The 18,810-nt window shown below is 44.9% G+C and overlaps 2 protein-coding genes across 6 annotated transcripts in view; both read left to right on the top strand.

Annotated features, from left to right (window-relative positions):
• Positions 1-1,996, top strand: part of COL27A1 (collagen type XXVII alpha 1 chain) — a 158,681-nt gene extending 156,685 nt beyond the window's left edge. For all 3 annotated transcript variants that reach the window (XM_050760967.1, XM_050760966.1, XM_050760965.1), the window contains one exon: positions 8-1,996. In XM_050760967.1, the coding sequence (XP_050616924.1) occupies positions 8-154 (147 nt within the window). In that variant the 3' untranslated portion in view covers positions 155-1,996. The remainder of the gene's footprint in view (positions 1-7) is intronic.
• The window catches only part of ATP6V1G1 (ATPase H+ transporting V1 subunit G1), a 307,353-nt gene that overhangs the window by 22,129 nt on the left and 266,414 nt on the right, over positions 1-18,810 (top strand). Inside the window, exon 1 of one of the 3 annotated variants that reach the window (XM_050761050.1) lies at positions 204-213. The exons of the other annotated variants lie outside the window; for them this stretch is intronic. The gene's annotated coding sequence lies outside the window, so the exon portion shown is untranslated. Of the gene's footprint in view, positions 1-203; positions 214-18,810 lie in introns of those variants that run through there. 3 annotated transcript variants of the gene reach the window in all.

Below are 18,810 nucleotides of genomic sequence, written 5' to 3'. Positions count from 1 at the left end.
CTTTCAGGTCCAAGACGGCCGCTGGCATCAGACACTCTTCACCTTCCGGACCCAAGACCCCCAACAGCTGCCCATCGTCAGCGTGGACAACCTCCCTCCTGCCTCATCAGGGAAGCAGTACCGCCTGGAAGTTGGACCTGCGTGCTTCCTCTGACCTCTGACCTCTTGGCCCCTCTAGGCCTCATGGAGGAGGGAAGAGGAAGAGGCAAGGGGAGGGTACCGAGGGGCAGATAGCTCCAGGAGAGGCAGCTCCCCTGCCCAAGAGTCCTTGGGCAGACCCCAGCTGTTGTCTGCCCGGTAGAAGTGGGTGGGGGTAGGAGGGGATAGGGTATCCTTGGGAACAATGGATCCCAGCTTAGCCCCAAAGACCAACCAAAGAGCCAGCCAGAGCAAGCTGGACCTGCAACCTGCCTGAGCCCCATGGCCTCTCAGCTCTGCGGCCACCCCCTTCCCTCCCCAGCTTCCTGCCCAAAGAGCCCCACATTCAAGCCAACTTGAGGGAAGGGGGCATCTCGTCAGCTGGTCCCTGCTAGGGAGCTATTGATGTGCAATATTAGAAAGGAGACATGAAAAAAGGAGAAAAGGAAAGACAGAAGTATATATATATATTATTTAAACAAACAAAAAGAAGGTGCGTTACTATTTTTTTTTCACCCGGGAAAGAGGTGAGAGGATGGGAAGGAGCAGCCAGGTGTGGGAAGCGGCGAGATCCTCGGGCTGGGGGTGCCCATGTTTGCTACCTCCCACTGTGAAATCGCTGGTGCTCGCAATCGTCTCTCATAGTGTATGTGTTTTTTTTAAGGAAAAAAAAAGAAACAACCCTATTTAAGATTCTGAAGGTGCTACCATTATTTTGCCACAGACTTTGGAGAAACTTTTGGATGTAGCGTATCATCCACATCTTTCTCTCTCCTCCAAATGACAAAGTTTGGGGAATTTTTCAATTTTCTTAGCATCGCCCTTGTGCTCATCAGGTAATCTGCTAAGGAGGAAAAAAGAAAAGAAAAAAGGAAAAAAAAAAAAAAAAGCAAAACAAAACAAAACAAAACCCTACCAGAAACCAGAAGTAGAGAGATTTCCCTTATAACTTATGGACTTTGAAATGTCTGTCCTTTTAAGGCAGCAGGGAGGCCTGGGTGTGAAGCATGTTGGCTTGGCCCTTCACGGTCCTGGAGGGAGGTGAGGCTGGCCTTGGAAAGCGTGCCCTGGAGAGGTCTTGGGTGAAGACTTGACCTTGAAGAAACCAATCACAAAAGCAGCGTTGGGTCAGGGCTAGCCTTGGAGGTGAAGCATCAACATGGAACCATCTCAGGAAGCCGCATCACCTCTTCCAAGGCCCTCACTTCCAGGAGCCTGTCCTTGCAAGATGCAATCATCGTTCCTGCTTTTTCATTGTCATTAAATTCTGTAGAAACCCATTGTCATTAGCTCCAAGTGTAAATTTGGGTCAAGGAGACAGAATAATAATGGGAATCTCAGAGTTCGACACCATAGTGACATTCAGCGTTCTCTGAATTGTGCTACATCAGCCAACAAGTCGGCGCTTGAATTGGATTTTGAGGTTATTTTAACCTAGGAATTGAGGTTATTTAACCATGGAATTATTTTTATAGAAGGGGAAAATGTATGTGAAAGGCTCTGTTTGTGTATTTCTCTCCTAAAGTTGTGTCTCTTTGGGAATTGGATTTGATCTTTATTATTTAATACCTCACTCTGGCCCGTCCCCTCTCCCGTCCCCCCTTCTGTATCCTCGCCCCCACCCCGCCCCAGCCTGGACGCGCTGCGTGGAAGTGCATGTTTGTAGCAGCTCGGGCCTCATCTCAGCGCTCGGATCCCTCCTGCCGCCAGAATCCACTGGCCTCTGTCTCATTCTTGGGTTTTCCTGCTGTCCTCGTTTACGTCTGTCCACATGTCAGTGTATTAAAACCCCAGTGGGTTCCGTTTCTCCTTTTCCCCTCTGGATTTTAAATAAATATTTAAAACTGAGGCAATGGAATGACATACCTGTGGTCCTGTGCTGCTTCTCAAAGCTCAAGGGGGAAGTTTCTGGCTGGGCTGGGACAGGGAGTGGGAGGAGATGCTCAGAGGATGCCCTCCTTATGCTGTAACCAATACCACAAACTTGGTGGCTTCAAACAACACAGAACAGTCTCTCTCGCAGTTCGGGAGGCCAGAAGTTCACACAAGCAAAGTGTTGGCAGGGCCATGCTCCCTCCAAAGTCTCAAGGGGAGGATCTTTCCTTGTCTCTTCCCGCTTCTGGTAGCCCCAGTCATTCCTTGGCTTTTAGCTGCAGTACTTCAGTCTGTGCCTCTGTGGCCACATGTGTTCTGATGTGTCTCTCTGCTCCATCTTCTCTTTATGAGGACCCCAGTCATACTGGATTAGAGCCCACCCTCATGATCCCACCTTAACTTACTTTCATCTGCAAAGGCCTTATCTCCAAATGAGGTCACATTCACTGGTGCAGGGGGCTGGGACTTCAACATATCTTTTGAGGGGACACAATCCAACTCCTGATACACAGGGAGGAGGTACATTGAGGTTAACATGAGCAATTTGTTTTTATTATGATTGTGGTTAATTACACGTAACGTAAAATTTGCCACTCCTGACGGTACATTCACAATGGTGTGCAGTGTCACCATGATCTAATTTCGTGTTATTTTCATCACCCCTAAAGGAAACCTGTACCCATTTTAACAGTCACACCCTCCCCCAACCCCCGGAAACCACCAGCCTGCTTTCTGTGTCCACGGCTCTTCCTGCTCCAGACATTTTATATTACACTGGTGCCAAAGTCATTGCGGTTTTTTGTCATTACTTCTAAATGACAAAAACCGCAATGACTTTGGCACCAACCTAATACAAGTGGAATCATACAGTATGTGGCCTTTTGTGACCCCGGCCTCTTTCACTCAGCTTGATGTTTTCAAGATTCGTCTGTGTCGTAACGTGTATCAGTACTTCATTCTTTTTATGGTTGAATATACTCCATTGTATGGATAAACCACATTTTGTTTACCTACTCATAAGCTGATGGACATTTGAGCCAAATTGGCGGACATTTGGGCTATTTCTACCTTTGCTATTGTGAATAATGCTTCAAAAGGAGTGATCCCTGCCTGTCATATTCTTGAGAGGTCACAATAGTACCTGCCACGGAAGAAGTCAGTGGGTGAGAGTCTGGGAGATGGGGTTGCCAGACTTAAAAAATAAAAATAGAGGATGCCCAGATGAATTTGAATTTCAGATAAACAATAGCTACTTTTTAGTACAAGTGTGCTCCATGCAATTTTGAGGACATGCTTATGCTAAAAATCTTTTTTATTTGTTGTTTATCTTAAATGTATACATATCTGAGTATCCTGGCCTGGTTCCCACCCTCACATTTTACATAGAGGCAACCGAAGCCCAAGGAAGGGCCCGTGATCACAGGTGAGGCCAAGGCAAAGCTGTGATTCAGGCCAGGCGCAGTGGCTCATGTCTGTAATCCCAGCACTTTGGGAGTTGGAGGTGGGTGGATCACCTGAGGTCAGGAACTTGAGACCAGCCTGGTCAACATGGTGAAACCCCGTCTCTACTAAAAAAAAAATGCAAAAATTAGCCAGTTGTAGTGGCACACACCTGTAGTCTCAGTTACTTGGGGGGCTGAAGCAGGAGAATCGCTTGAACCTGGGAGGCAGAGATTGCAGTGAGCCCAGACTGTGCCATTGCATCCAGCCTGGGGGAGGGAGCCAGACTCCATCTCAAAAAAAAAAAAAAAGAAGAAAGGCAAAGCTGTAATTCACACCCATGACTGCTAATAGCACTGTTACATGCATCAGACCCTTGAGCTAGCAGACCTGAGAGCTCCTTTGAAATGCAAGTTCTTGGCCTCACCCCAAACCTACTGAATCACAACCTCCAAGGATGGGATCAGCAATCCATTTTTCACAAGCCCCCTGTAGATTCTGGTGCGTGCTAAAGTCCCAAGAACTACTGCACTGCACTGCTTCCTAAGGCTGGAAAATAGTTTCAAAAACTTGGGAAGCAGGGGCAATACAAATGTTCTTCTTATTTCTTTGCCTGACAATCAGAAATAGAATTGAGCCAGAATGGCCCATTCCTGAGGTCTGGCATACATTGTCACCCCTAGCTGTTCAAGAATGCTTCCCATTTTGTAGATGGGAAAGTTGTCACTGCAATGTCTGTTTTCCCCCATAGAAAGCTCTGCGAGAGGCCAGGCACGGTGGCTGATGCCTGTAATCCCAGCACTTTGGGAGGCTAAGGCGGGTGGATTGTCTGAGCTCAAGAGTTTGAGACCAGTCTGTGCAACACGGTGAAATCCCGTCTCTACTAAAATACAAAACATCAGCCGGACATGGCAGCGTGCGCCTGTAATCCCAGCTACTCAGGAAGCTGAGGCAGGAGAACTGCTTGAATCTGGGAGGTGGAGGTTGCAGTGAGCCGAGATTGTTGTGCCTTTGCACTCCAGCCTGGGTGACAGAGTGAGACTCTGTCTCTAAATAAGTAAATAAATAAATAGCAAGCTCTGTGAGAGCAAGGAACACACCTAGTTCTCTGCTACAGCTATGGAGTACTTTCAGTACTCACACTTGTTAAACAATTGCCTTCAGGAACTCTTATCTTTATTTCCTCCACATGAGTTTGTAGAGCACCTTCCCCATGCCCAGTTGTGTGTGGGCACTGGAGGTACGGGCACGGATCTGGCAGCATGTCTGAGTAGCTCTGAGTCCTGTGGATGCAGCTGGAGGGGTTGGGCCATGTGTGATTAGGGGCTTGGAGATGGGGAGGCCATGTGCCTGAGAGGGGGAAAAGTGGGGGGTATAGTTGATGAAAGCAGGAGGAAGATAGGAGGTGACCCCCTGTGTTAGGGTTCTCCAGAGAAACAGAACCAATAGGCTATATTAAGGGATTTATTATACAAAATTGGCTCATGCAATTATGGAAGCTGACAAACCTTAAGATTGGCTGCTGGCAGCCTCGAGACCCAGGAAAACCTGATGGTTCAGTTTGAGTCCAAAAGGCCGGGAAAAAACCTGTCCCTGCTTGGAGGCAGTCAGGCAGAAGGAATTCACTCGTACTCAGCCTGTTCGTTCTATTCAGGCCTTCAACTGATTGGACGAAGCCCACCCACCCTGGGAAGGGCCATCTGCTTTACTCAGTCTACCCATGGGATTACCCAAATGTTAATCCCATCTAAAAACACCTTCACAGACACACCACGAATAGTGGTTGGCCAAATATCTGGGCACCCTGTGGCCCAGTCAAGGTGATACATGAAATTAACCATCACACTCCTCAAGCTGGGGAGTAATAGAAGTGAGCCAGATGGGGAAGGGTACTTGGGGGAGAGGGAACAGTGCCTGCCAAGGCCCAGAGGTAAAGGTAACCCCGCGCATTTGGGAATGGTAAGTGGTCCCATGCTACAAGAAAGGGTGAGGAGGCCTGTGGTATGGAGCTGGGAACATGACAAGTCACAGGTTTGCACAGATGAGCAGAGGTCTGAGTTGGCAAGTTGGGTTTGACTGCCATAGGGCCCTGGAGCAGAGCCATCCCTCCAGGAGGCAGCTGCCTGCGCTGCGAGGAAAGGAGAGAGGTCTGCACTACACTCAGAGCTCTGTGGGCATCAGCAGCATCTGCTAGGCCTGGAAGACATGGGTAGAGATTGAAAAAGCCAGCAAGAAGGGCCAGAGAGGGAAAGCAAGAGGAGCCATGTTAGAACTGTGATGCTCATGACTCTCGGCCTGGTCTCCAATCCCAGGAGGGCCAGTGAGGATGCTGGAGCTGGGCCAGCTCATTCCCATCAGGGGCAGATAGGAGGTTGTCGGGGACAGAAGGAAACTCTTCCTAAACTGGCAGTACCCACAGTTCCCAATCTCCTGTTGCACAACTGAGTGTCAGCAAACAGCCAGGTGAACTTCCCAGGCTGGGCCAGCTCCAGGGGAAAGCCCAGGCCAGCCTGTGTTTGCCCTGTTCACAATGAATCAAACCCTAGCTATGGTCACAATCTATGATGGCCAGCAGCCCAGGATTGAGACAGTGAAGAAAAGAAGAGCAAGAAAAGGAGACGCTTGCAGGCAGATTCCAGTTCCTGACTGGGACATGGCCCTGGGTAGGTCATTCTTTCTCTTTAGGCCTCAGTTTCTCTCTCTGCAAAATGGGGCCGATATGCTCTGCCTTTCTTGCCAGCCACAAAAAGGACTATTGTTCAATAACAGTAGAGTGACCTGTATGAAATAAATAATATCCAATTGCTTTTGGACCTGTAAAACCCAGTTTCATATGGTTCAACCCAAAAATAGCACCATTCAGAATAATAATGGCTACAATTTCTTGTGCCCGGACGGCATACTAGGTGGCATGCTAGGTGCGATCTCGTGCATGTGATCCCATGTTTTCATCTCATGCACAATCTTGTGGGACACATGTTGTAACCCTGGCTTTTCAGATGAGGAAATTGAAGTTCAAAGAGGTTGCTTAAGTTGCCCAAGATCACAAAACAGGATTTGAACTTGAGAAAATCTTTTTGGGTCTTTTCCTCAGCCTAGCCACAAAGTTCCCCATGGGGACAATTTGCTCAGCCTATGTATATGTGGAAGCAGGTCACAAGTTGGTCTTACACAGACCTTGGCTCTGGCCTTAATGAAGAAAGGTGGAATGTGACTTCTTCAGGAAATAAAGTGTTTCAGACAGGTGCATTTCCCCGATGCCCTCCAGCTCACCTGCTGTGCGACCTTTCCCATGCTGCCTCACCTCTCTGGGCCACTTCTTTCCTCATCTACATAATGGGGGGAATGTCCTATTTTCTTGAGCCTAGGATGGACATGTTTTCACATTTTGATATCTTTAAAAGTGGGATGTAGCTTGCAATCACTGAAGTACACATGCAATGCAGGAGTCTTTCTTCCCCCCCATCCCAGCTTGTCTGGGGGATGGTTAAACTGACGGCGATAGTTATTATAATCAGAAGACCCTTACGAGCAAATATATTTTATTTAACAAGCATTTTATGGGTGTGGTAGCTCACGCCTATAAACCCAGCACTTTGGGAGGCTGAAGTGGGAGGATCACTTGAACCCAGGAGTTCGAGACCAGCCTGGGCAACATAGTGAGACCATCTATCCCTACCAAAAAATTTTAAAAACTTTTTAAAACCAAGCATTACAACTATGTACCAATTTAATCTTCATAACAACCCAGTGAAGTAGGTACCACTATTATTCCCATTTTACAGGTAGAGCTACTGAGGCGCAGAGAAGTTCAGCAACTTGCGTTTCACCACCAGCCTGTACTGCCTGCCCTGAGGCCTTTTTTCTCTCTTTCATTCCTGCCTAACTTCTCTTGACATTCCGCCAGGGCCAGTTGGAGGATAAGGCCAGACAAGCGAGACAGGACTACTTAAAGCCTCGGTCTTTAGAGGCATTCAAGCATATCTGAAATGTTAGGAGATGGAGAAAATTGTACGATGGTAGGGTAGGTGCTGGATGAGCTTGGAGGAATTTCTTGGATAGTCTCGGGTGGAGAGTGAGATCCCCAAGGGGCAGCCTGGGGGACAGTGAGGACGCTGAAGACCACTGACTCCAGAGGAGAGGCACTCGGAAGCGCCTCTGCATTGCATTCACAGTTCTCAGCTCTGCTTTGGAAGGCAGTAGCTCTCCTTATTCACCCTGCCCCTGCGCAGGCTGCACCTGGGATTTCTACGCTCGAGCAGATGGAGACCCCAGACCATTGGCCTAAATGCCTGAATGTTATAAATCAGAAGTATTTTATTTATTTTTTTATTTTTTATTTTTTATTTTTTTTTTGAGACGGAGTCTCACGCTGTTGCCCAGGCTGGAGTATAGTGGCGCGATCTCGGTTCACTGCAAGCTCCGCCTCCCGGGTTCCCGCCATTCTCCTGCCTCAGCCTCCTGAGTAGCTGGGACTACAGGCGCCCGCCACCGCGCCCGGCTAATTTTTTGTATTTTTAGTAGAGACGGGGTTTCACTGTGGTCTCGATCTCCTGACCTTGTGATCCGCCCGCCTCGGCCTCCCAAAGTGCTGGGATTACAGGCTTGAGCCACCGCGCCCGGCCATCAGAAGTATTTTAAATGACACTGCCATTTTTACATTTAAGTTTTAGAAATTTAATTAATTAATTAAATGGTGTCCAAAAGAGTTGTACAACTAAAAATTATTCACGAGGCTAGCATGCAGCCTCTAAATGCCCATATCAAGAACCAGATTCAATTGGCCGGACGCAGTGACTCACACCTGTAATCCCAACACTTTGGGAGGTTGAGGCGGGCGGATCATTTGAGGTCAGGAGTTTGAGACGAGCGTGGCCAACATGATGAAACCCGATCTCTACTAAAAATACAAAAATTAGCCAGGCGTGTTGGTGGGTGCCTGTAATCCCAGTTATTCGGGAGGCTGAGGCAGGAGAATTGCTTGAACCTAGGAGATGGAGGTTGCAGTGAGCCAAGATTGTGCCACTGCACGCCAGCCTTGGGTGACAGAGCCAGACTCTGTCTCAAAAAAATAAAAATAAAAATAACTAGATTCAGGCTGTATGTGGACACCATTCTAAAGACATCAGACACACACATTTAGGAGTAATAATGATGCAATATTGCCAAATGTTTCTCAGCAACCATGTACAACTGTTGCAAGTAGTGTTTATTTCTAACTCAGGAGGCTCTCTAACCACACATTGCAAGAAAATAGACTTTCAGTGTTTCTGGCAAAACAAGAGTTTTTGTTGACATTTATGCAGAAAGGGAAGAGTTAAAATGTTAATTTGTCTTTTTTCTTACTTCTGAGTTCAAGTTCGCTCAAATCCTCTCTTGAAGCAGTGTCTGTCTCCTATGTCTGCGGTGGCATCATCTGCGAAGTATGAGGACACTTGACCTGTTGTTTTCAGAGTCGAGTGCCACATGTAGAGATTGTTTCCTCTATATGTGCTGGTTGTGAAACAGAATGATTAGCGATATGGATCCCACTGTGCCAGTACCAGGCACCAGATCCCAAAGGACAGAGGTGCTTATCTGTTATTTAATAAACTGTTGTGTGTGTGTGGGTGTGCAGGTGGGTGTGATATGTGGGGCCCTCTAAATCCCGGGGCCCCAGTAGTCCAGGTCTAATGATGGTGCTCTCCCCACACAATGCTCAGCTTCTCCTCAAAATACATGGTATCTGGGCCGGGCATGGTGGCTTACATCTGTAATCCCAGCACTTTGGAAGGTTGAGGCGGGTGGATCACTTGAGGTCAGGAGTTCAAGATCAGCCTGGCCAACATGGCAATACCCTGTCCCTACCAAAAATGCAAAAAAAAAAAAAAAATTAGCCAAGTGTGGTGGTGACACCTGTAATCCCAGCTACTCAGGAGTCTGCATAGGAGAATTGCTGGAACTCGGGAGGCGGAGGCTGCAGTGAACTGAGATCGTGCCACTGCACTCCAGCCTGGGTGATAGAGTGAGACCTTGTCTTAGATAGATAGATAGATAGATAGATAGATAGATAGATAGATAGATAGATAGATAGACAGACAGATAGATAGATAGATAGATAGATGGATGATAGAGATAGATAGATAGATAGATGATAGAGATAGATCAATGATAGACAGATAGATAGATGATAGATAGATGATAGAGATAGATAGATGATAGATAGATAGATGATGATAGAGATAGATGATAGATATAGAGATAGATAGATAGATAATAGATCGATAGATATCGATAGATAGATAGATTGATAGATAAGTGGTATCTGGAGTTGGTCCCCATCATCTCACCCCTGGACCATTGCATCAGCTCCAACTGGTTTCTCAGTTTTACTCTCCTACCCTTGCCCTCCCCATTCTTCCCATTCAGACAGAGCGATCTTTCTAAAGAACCAATCTGGTTATGTCTTTCCAACCCCTTTTAAAATCTTTCCATTTCTCTCCAACACTTCCTAAGTCTGGTGAACCCCTCAGCCTGGCTTTCATGCCCTGCAGGCTCCGTCTCCTGCCAACCTATTCAACATAAAGTCTGGCCACTCCGACCTATCACATGCTCCAGCTGCACAGACCTTCCAGCTCCCCGATCCACCCACTCTCTCACCTGCTCTCTTCCCTCTTGGTAACTCCAATCATTGTTTCAAGTCTCAAATTAGAGCAACGAAAATTCAAAAAATAAACCAAGCTGGCAAAAAAACAAAAAAGAAAGGAAAAAAAAGGGACATTTCTGTTCTGATGAGGATGGGGATAAGGAGACTCACTTGTGCATTGCCAAATTGATGTTCAAAATCCTTAGTGCTTTTGGATTTGTCATGTTTGGGAGGAGGGTTTTTAAAACATCGGCTTTCTTGAGGTTGAATAAATAAAAGAAAATGCACACATTTTAGGTTTGCAGTTTTTACAACTATATGTGTGTATATAATGACCACCACGATGACAACCTGGATCATTGTCATCCACTTCACTGTTCTTTCATACCCTTTTGCAGTCAAATTGCCCTCTTTTGCCCTTGGCAACCACTGATCTGATTTCTAAAATTATAGATTTGTTTGGGCTGTTCTAGAACAGAACGGTACAGTATATAAGCTCCTTTATATCTGGCTTCTTTTGTTCAGCATAGTGTTTTTAAGATTCATCCATGGTGTTACATGTATCAGTAGTTTAACTATTTTTATTGTTAAGCAATATTCCTTTGTAAGAAAATGCCACATTTTTATTTACCATTTTCCTGTTGATGGGCATTTGGATTGTTTCTTTCTTTCCTTTTTTTCTTTTTTTTTTAGACAGAGTCTTGCTCTGTCTCCAGGCTGGTGTGCAGTGGCATGATCTCGGCTCACTGCAACCTCCGCCTCCCAGGTTCAAGTGATTCTCCTGCCTCAGCCTCCCAAGTAGCTGGGACAACAGGTGCGTGCCACCACGCCCAACTAATTTTTGTATTTTTAGTAGAGATGGAGTTTCTCCACGTTGGCCAGGCTGGTCTCAATCTCTTGACCTCGTGATCCACCCACCTCAGCCTCCCAAAGTGCTAGGATTACAGGCGTGAGCCATGGCCCTTGGATTATTTCTAATTTTGGCTATTTTGAGCAATGCTGTTGTGAACATTGTTATGTAAAACTTTGTGCATAGGACATGGTTTCCTTTCCCTTGGATAGTATGGTAATTTTAAAAGGGAAATTGGTTGCTCTCTGACACTTATCATCAGAGGAAAAATCACAATATGAAATGCTGTTAGATAGGCTGGGAGCGGTGGCTCCCGCCTATCATCCAGCACTTTGGGAGGCTGAGGCAGGAGGATCACTTGAGGCCAGAAGTTCAAGACAAGTCTGGGCAACATACTGAGACTCTGTCTCTACAGTATTTTTTTAAATTTAATTAGCCAAGTGTGGTGGTGCGTGCCTGTAGTCCTAGCTACTCCAGAGGCTGAGGTGGGAGGATTGCTTGAGCCCAGGAGTTTGAGGCTGCAGTTGAGCTATGATTCACACCACTGCACTCCAACTTGGAGAGCCTGAAAAAAAAAAAAAAAAGTGCCGTAGACATAAAGGACATGACTAAGTAGGTTAGAATATAGTAAGTGAGCCAGGCACAGTGGCTCATGCCTGTAATCCCAGTACTCTGGGAAGCCGAGGTGGGCAGATCGCTTAAGCTCAGGAGTTCGAGACCAGCCTGTGCAACATGATGAGACTCCATCGCTACAAAAGTACAAAAAATTAGCCGGGTGTGGTGGCACGCACCTGTGGTCCCATCTACTCAGGAGGCTGAGCTGGGAGGATCTCTTGAGCCCGGGAGGCAGAGGTTGCAGTGAGCCAAGATCCCACCCCTATACTACTCCAGCCTGGGCGACAGAGTGAGACGCTATTTCAGAACAAAAACAAAAACAGAAAAGAATAGAGTAAGTGAATGAAAAGTTACGCATCCGTTACACTTCTATTTATTTATTTATTTTTGAGACAGGGTCTCTTACTCTGTCACACAGGCTGGACTGTAGCAGCAAAATCACAGCTCACTGCAGCTTTGAACTCCTGGGCTCAAGCAATCCTCCAGCCTCAGACTCCAGAGTAGCTGGGGTTGCAGGCACGTGGCACCAGATCTGGCTAATTTTTAAATATTTTTGTGTAAAGATACGGTCTCACCGTGTTGCCCAGGCTAGTCTTGAACTCCAGGCCTCAGGTGATTCTGTCATCTTGGCCCCATTAAGCTTTTAACTACAAACTACACTGAAATATAAAAAAGTATTCAGAAGGAAATGAATAAGAATGCAAAATTATAATCACACCATAAGAATACTTTCTGAATAATCCCAGTACTTTGGGAGGCCGAGGCGGGTGGATCACCTGAGGTCAGGAGTACAAGACCAGCCTGGCCGACATGGCCAAACACCATCTCTAGTAAAAATAACAACAACAACAAAAAAAGATTAGCTAGGCGTTGTGGAGGGTGCCAGTAATACAAGCGACTCAGGAGGCTGAGGCAGGAGAATCACTTGAACCCAGGAGGCAGAGGTTGCAATGAGCCGAGATCAAGCCATTGCACTCCAGCCTGGGGAACAAGAGTGAAATTCCATATATAAAAAAAAAGAATAGACCTCTGAGGACAGGGCACAGCTAAACAACAACAATAAAAAGCAGCTGAAACCTCTGCAGACGCAAACGACTCTGTCTGACAGCTTTGAAGTGAGCAGTGGATCTCCCAACATGGAGGTTGAGATCTGAGAACGGACAGACTACCTGCTCAAGTGGGTCCCTGACCCCTGAGTAGCCTAACTGGGAGACATCCCCCACTAGGGGTAGACTGACACCCCACACCTCACACGGTGGAGTACACCCCTGAGAGGAAGCTTCCATAGCAAGAATCAGACAGGTACACTCGCTGTTCAGCAATATTCTATCTTCTGCAGCCTCTGCTGCTGATACCCAGGCAAACAGGGTCTGGAGTGGACCTCAAGCAATCTCCAACAGACCTACAGCTGAAGGTCCTGACTGTTAGAAGGAAAACTAACAAACAGGAAGGACACCCACACCAAAACCCCATCAGTACGTCACCATCATCAAAGACCAGAGGCAGATAAAACCACAAAGATGGGGAAAAAGCAGGGCAGAAAAGCTGGAAATTCAAAAAATAAGAGCGCATCGCCCCCTGCAAAGGAACGCAGCTCATCGCCAGCAACGGATCAAAGCTGGACGGAGAATGACTTTGACGAGATGAGAGAAGAAGGCTCCAGTCCATCAAACTTCTCAGAGCTAAAGGAGGAACTACGTACCCAGTGCAAAGAAACTAAAAATCTTTTTTTTTTTTTTTTTTTTTTTTTGAGACGGAGTCTCGCTCTGTTGCCCAGGCTGGAGTGCAGTGGCCGGATCTCAGCTCACTGCAAGCTCCGCCTCCTGGGTTCACGCCATTCTCCTGCCTCAGCCTCCCGAGTAGCTGGGACTACAGGCGCCCGCCGCCCACCTCGCCCGGCTAGATGGTCTCGATTTTTCCGCCCGTCTTTTTTAGTGGAGACAGGGTTTCACCATGTTAGCCCATGTTGGGATGGTCTCGATCTCCTGACCTCGTGATCCGCCCGTCTCAGCCTCCCAAAGTGCTGGGATTACAGGCTTGAGCCACCGCGCCCGGCCGAAACTAAAAATCTTGAAAAAAAAAGTGGAAGAATTGATAACTAGAATAATTAATGCAGAGAAGGCCATAAACGAATGGACAGAGATGAAAACCATGACACGAGAAATACGTGACAAATGCACAAGCTTCAGTAACCGACTCGATCAACTGGAAGAAAGAGTATCAGAGATTGAGGATCAAATGAATGAAATGAAGCAAGAAGAGAAACCTAAAGAAAAAAGAAGAAAAAGAAATGAACAAAGCCTGCAAGAAGTATGGGATTATGTAAAAAGACCAAATCCACGTCTGATTGGGGTGCCTGAAAGTGAGGGAGAAAATGGAACCAAGTTGGAAAACACTCTTCAGGATATCATCCAGGAGAACTTCCCCAACCTAGTAGGGCAGGCCAACATTCAAATTCAGGAAATACAGAGAACACCACAAAGATACTCCTCGAGAAGAGCAACTCCAAGACACATAATTGCTAGATTCACCAAAGTTGAAATGAAGGAAAAAATCTTAAGGGCAGCCAGAGAGAAAGATCGGGTTACCCACAAAGGGAAGCCCATCAGACTAACAGCAGATCTCTCGGCAGAAACTCTACAAGCCAGAAGAGAGTGGGGGCCAATATTCAACATTCTTAAAGAAAAGAATTTTAAACCCAGAATTTCATATCCAGCCAAACTAAGTTTCATAAGTCAAGGAGAAATAAAATCCTTTACAGATAAGCAAATGCTTAGAGATTTTGTCACCACCAGGCCTGCCTTACAAGAGACCCTGAAGGAAGCACTAAACATGGAAAGGAACAACCGGTACCAGCCATTGCAAAAACATGCCAAAACGTAAAGACCATCGAGGCTAGGAAGAAACTGCATCAACTAATGAGCAAAATAACCAGTTAATATCATAATGGCAGGATCAAGTTCACACATAACAATATTAACCTTACATGTAAATGGACTAAATGCTCCAATTAAAAGACACAGACTGGCAAACTGGATAAAGAGTCAAGACCCATCAGTTTGCTGTATTCAGGAGACCCATCTCACATGCAGAGACATATATAGACTCAAAATAAAGGGATGGAGGAAGGTCTACCAAGCAAATGGGGAACAAAAAAAAGCAGGGGTTGCAATACTAGTCTCTGATAAAACAGACTTTAAACCATCAAAGATCAAAAGAGACAAAGAAGGCCATTACATAATGGTAAAGGGATCAATTCAACAGGAAGAGCTAACTATCCTAAATATATATGCACCCAATACAGGAGCACCCAGATTCATAAAGCAAGTCCTTAAAGACTTACAAAGAGACTTAGACTCCCATACAATAATAATGGGAGACTTCAACACGCCACTGTCAACATTAGACAGATCAACGAGACAGAAAGTTAACAAGGATATCCAGGAATTGAACTCATCTCTGCAGCAAGCAGACCTAATAGACATCTACAGAACTCTCCACCCCAAATCAACAGAATATACTCAGAATTCTACTCAGCACCACATCACACTTATTCCAAAATTGACCACATAATTGGAAGTAAAGCACTCCTCAGCAAATGTACAAGAACAGAAATTATAACAAACTGTCTCTCAGACCACAGTGCAATCAAACTAGAACTAGGACTAAGAAACTCAATCAAAACCACTCAACTACATGGAAACTTAATAACCTGCTCCTGAATGACTACTGGGTACATAAAGAAATGAAGGCAGAAATAAAGATGTTCTTTGAAACCATGAGAACAAAGATACAACATACCAGAATCTCTGGGACACATTTAAAGCAGTGTGTAGAGGGAAATTTATAGCACTAAAGGCACACAAGAGAAAGCTGGAAAGATCTAAAATTGACACTCTAACATCACAATTAAAAGAACTAGAGAAGCAAGAACAAACACATTGAAAAGCTAGCAGAAGGCAAGAAATAACTAAGATCAAAGCAGAACTGAAGGAGATAGAGACACAAAAAACCCTCCAAAAAATCAATGAATCCAGGAGTTGGTTTTTGAAAAGATCAACAAAATTGATAGACCGCTAGCAAGACTAATAAAGAAGAAAAGAGAGAAGAATCAAATAAACGCAATAAAACATGATAAAGGGGATATCACCAGCGACCCCACAGAAATACAAACTACCATCAGAGAATACTATAAACACCTCTACGCAAATAAACTAGAAAATCTAGAAGAAATGGATAATTTCCTGGACACTTACACCCTCCCAAGACTAAACCAGGAAGAAGCTGAATTCCTGAATAGACCAATAGCAGGCTCTGAAATTGAGGCAATAATTAATAGCCTACCAATGAAAAAAAGTCCAGGACCAGATGGATTCACAGCTGAATTCTACCAGAGGTACAAGGAGGAGTTGGTACCATTCTTTCTGAAACTATTCCAATCAATAGAAAAACAGGAAATCCTCCCTAACTCATTTTATGAGGCCAACATCATCCTGATACCAAAGCCTGGCAGAGACACAACAAAAAAAGAGAATTTTAGACCAATATCCCTGATGAACATCGATGCAAAAATCCTCAATAAAATACTGGCAAACCGGATCCAGCAGCACATCAAAAAGCTTATCCACCATGATCAAGTGGGCTTCATCCCTGGGATGCAAGGCTGGTTCAACATACACAAGTCAATAAATGTAATCCAGCATATAAACAGAACCAAAGACAAAAACCACATGATTATCTCAATAGATGCAGAAAAGGCCTTTGACAAAATTCAACAGCCCTTCATGCTAAAAACGCTCAATAAATTCGGTATTGATGGAACGTATCTCAAAATAATAAGAGCTATTTATGACAAACCCACAGCCAACATCATACTGAATGGGCAAAAACTGGAAAAATTCCCCTTGAAAACTGGCACAAGACAGGGATGCCCTCTCTCACCACTCCTGTTCAACATAGTGTTGGAAGTTCTGGCTAGGGCAATCAGGCAAGAGAAAGAAATAAAGGGTATTCAGATAGGAAAACAAGAAGTCAAATTGTCCCTGTTTGCAGATGACATGATTGTGTATTTAGAAAACCCCATTGTCTCAGCCCAAAATCTCCTTAAGCTGATAAGAAACTTCAGCAAAGTCTCAGGATACAAAATTAATGTGCAAAAATCACAAGCATTCTTATACACCAGTAACAGACAAACAGAGAGCCAAATCATGAATGAACTTCCATTCACAATTGCTTCAAAGAGAATGAAATACCTAGGAATCCAACTTACTAGGGATGTAAAGGACCTCTTCAAGGAGAACTACAAACCACTGCTCAGTGAAATCAAAGAGGACACAAACAAATGGAAGAACATACCATGCTCATGGATAGAAAGAATCAATATCGTGAAAATGGCCATACTGCCCAAGGTTATTTATAGATTCAATCCCATCCCCATCAAGCTACCAATGAGACTCTTCACAGAATTGGAAAAAACTGCTTTAAAGTTCATATGGAACCAAAAAAGAGCCCACATTGCCAAGATAATCCTAAGTCAAAAGAACAAAGCTGGAGGCATCACGCTACCTGACTTCAAACTATACTACAAGGCTACAGTAACCAAAACAGCATGGTACTGGTACCAAAACAGAGATATAGACCAATGGAACAGAACAGAGTCCTCAGAAATAATACCACACATCTACAGCCATCTGATCTTTGACAAACCTCAGAAAAACAAGAAATGGGGAAAGGATTCCCTATTTAATAAATGATGCTGGGAAAATTGGCTAGCCATAAGTAGAAAGCTGAAACTGGATCCTTTCCTTACTCCTTATACGAAAATTAATTCAAGATGGATTAGAGACTTAAATGTTAGACCTAATACCATAAAAACCCTAGAAGAAAACCTAGGTAATACCATTCAGGAGATAGGCATGGGCAAGGACTTCATGTCTAAAACACCAAAAGCAACAGCAACAAAAGACAAAATTGACAAATGGGATCTAATTAAACTAAAGAGCTTCTGCACAGCAAAAGAAACTACCATCAGAGTGAACAGGCAACCTACAGAATGGGAGAAAATTTTTGCAATCTACTCATCTGACAAAGGGCTAATATCCAGAACCCACAAAGAACTCAAACAAATTTACAAGAAAAAAACAAACAACCCCATCGAAAAGTGGGCAAAGGATATGAACAGACAGTTCTCAAAAGAAGACATTCATACAGCCAACAGACACATGAAAAAATGCTCATCATCACTGGCCATCAGAGAAATGCAAATCAAAACCACAATGAGATACCATCTCACACCAGTTAGAATGGCAATCATTAAAAAGTCAGGAAACAACAGATGCTGGAGAGGATATGGAGAAATAGGAACACTTTTACACTGTTGGTGGGACTGTAAACTAGTTCAACCATTATGGAAAACAGTATGGCGATTCCTCAAGGATTTAGAACTAGAAGTACCATATGACCCAGCCATCCCATTACTGGGTATATACCCAAAGGATTATAAATCATGCTGCTATAAAGACACATGCACACGTATGTTTATTGCGGCACTATTCACAATAGCAAAGACTTGGAATCAACCCAAATGTCCATCAGTGACAGACTGGATTAAGAAAACGTGGCACATATACACCATGGAATACTATGTAGCCATAAAAAAGGATGAGTTTGTGTCCTTTGTAGGGACATGGAGGCAGCTGGAAACCATCATTCTCAGCAAACTATCGCAAGAACAGAAAACCAAACACCGCATGTTTTCACTCATAGGTGGGAACTGAACAATGAGATCACTTGGACTCAGGAAGGGGAACATCACACACTGGGGCCTATCACAGGGAGGGGGGAAGGGGGAGGGATTGCATTGGGAGTTATACCTGATGTAAATGACGAGTTGATGGGTGCTGACGAGTTGATGGGTGCAGCACGCCAACATGGCACAAGTATACATATGTAACAAACCTGCACGTTATCCACATGTACTCTAGAACTTAAAGTATAATTAAAAAAAAGAATACTTTCTGAAAGTGTTTATTCATACAAATAAAGACTTGAACCATGAGGTAGGAACACAAATGGGCCACGGAATCACTCATTCCACAGTATATACCAAGTGCCCTTGAAGTACTGGGCACGGCTCTAGGATCGGGGGCGTATTGGTGAAAGAGAAGCAAGCTGCCTGCTCAGATGGCAGGGAATGGGGGAAAACAGGGAGATAATTTCCTGTCGAGTAGTATATTTACTGGAAATAGACATTCGACTTGCATGTCCC

The sequence above is a fragment of the Macaca thibetana genome, chromosome 15, assembly GCF_024542745.1.
Source record: "Macaca thibetana thibetana isolate TM-01 chromosome 15, ASM2454274v1, whole genome shotgun sequence".
Classification (NCBI taxonomy): Eukaryota; Metazoa; Chordata; class Mammalia; order Primates; family Cercopithecidae; genus Macaca; species Macaca thibetana.
This window is presented reverse-complemented; position numbering and strand designations above follow the sequence as displayed.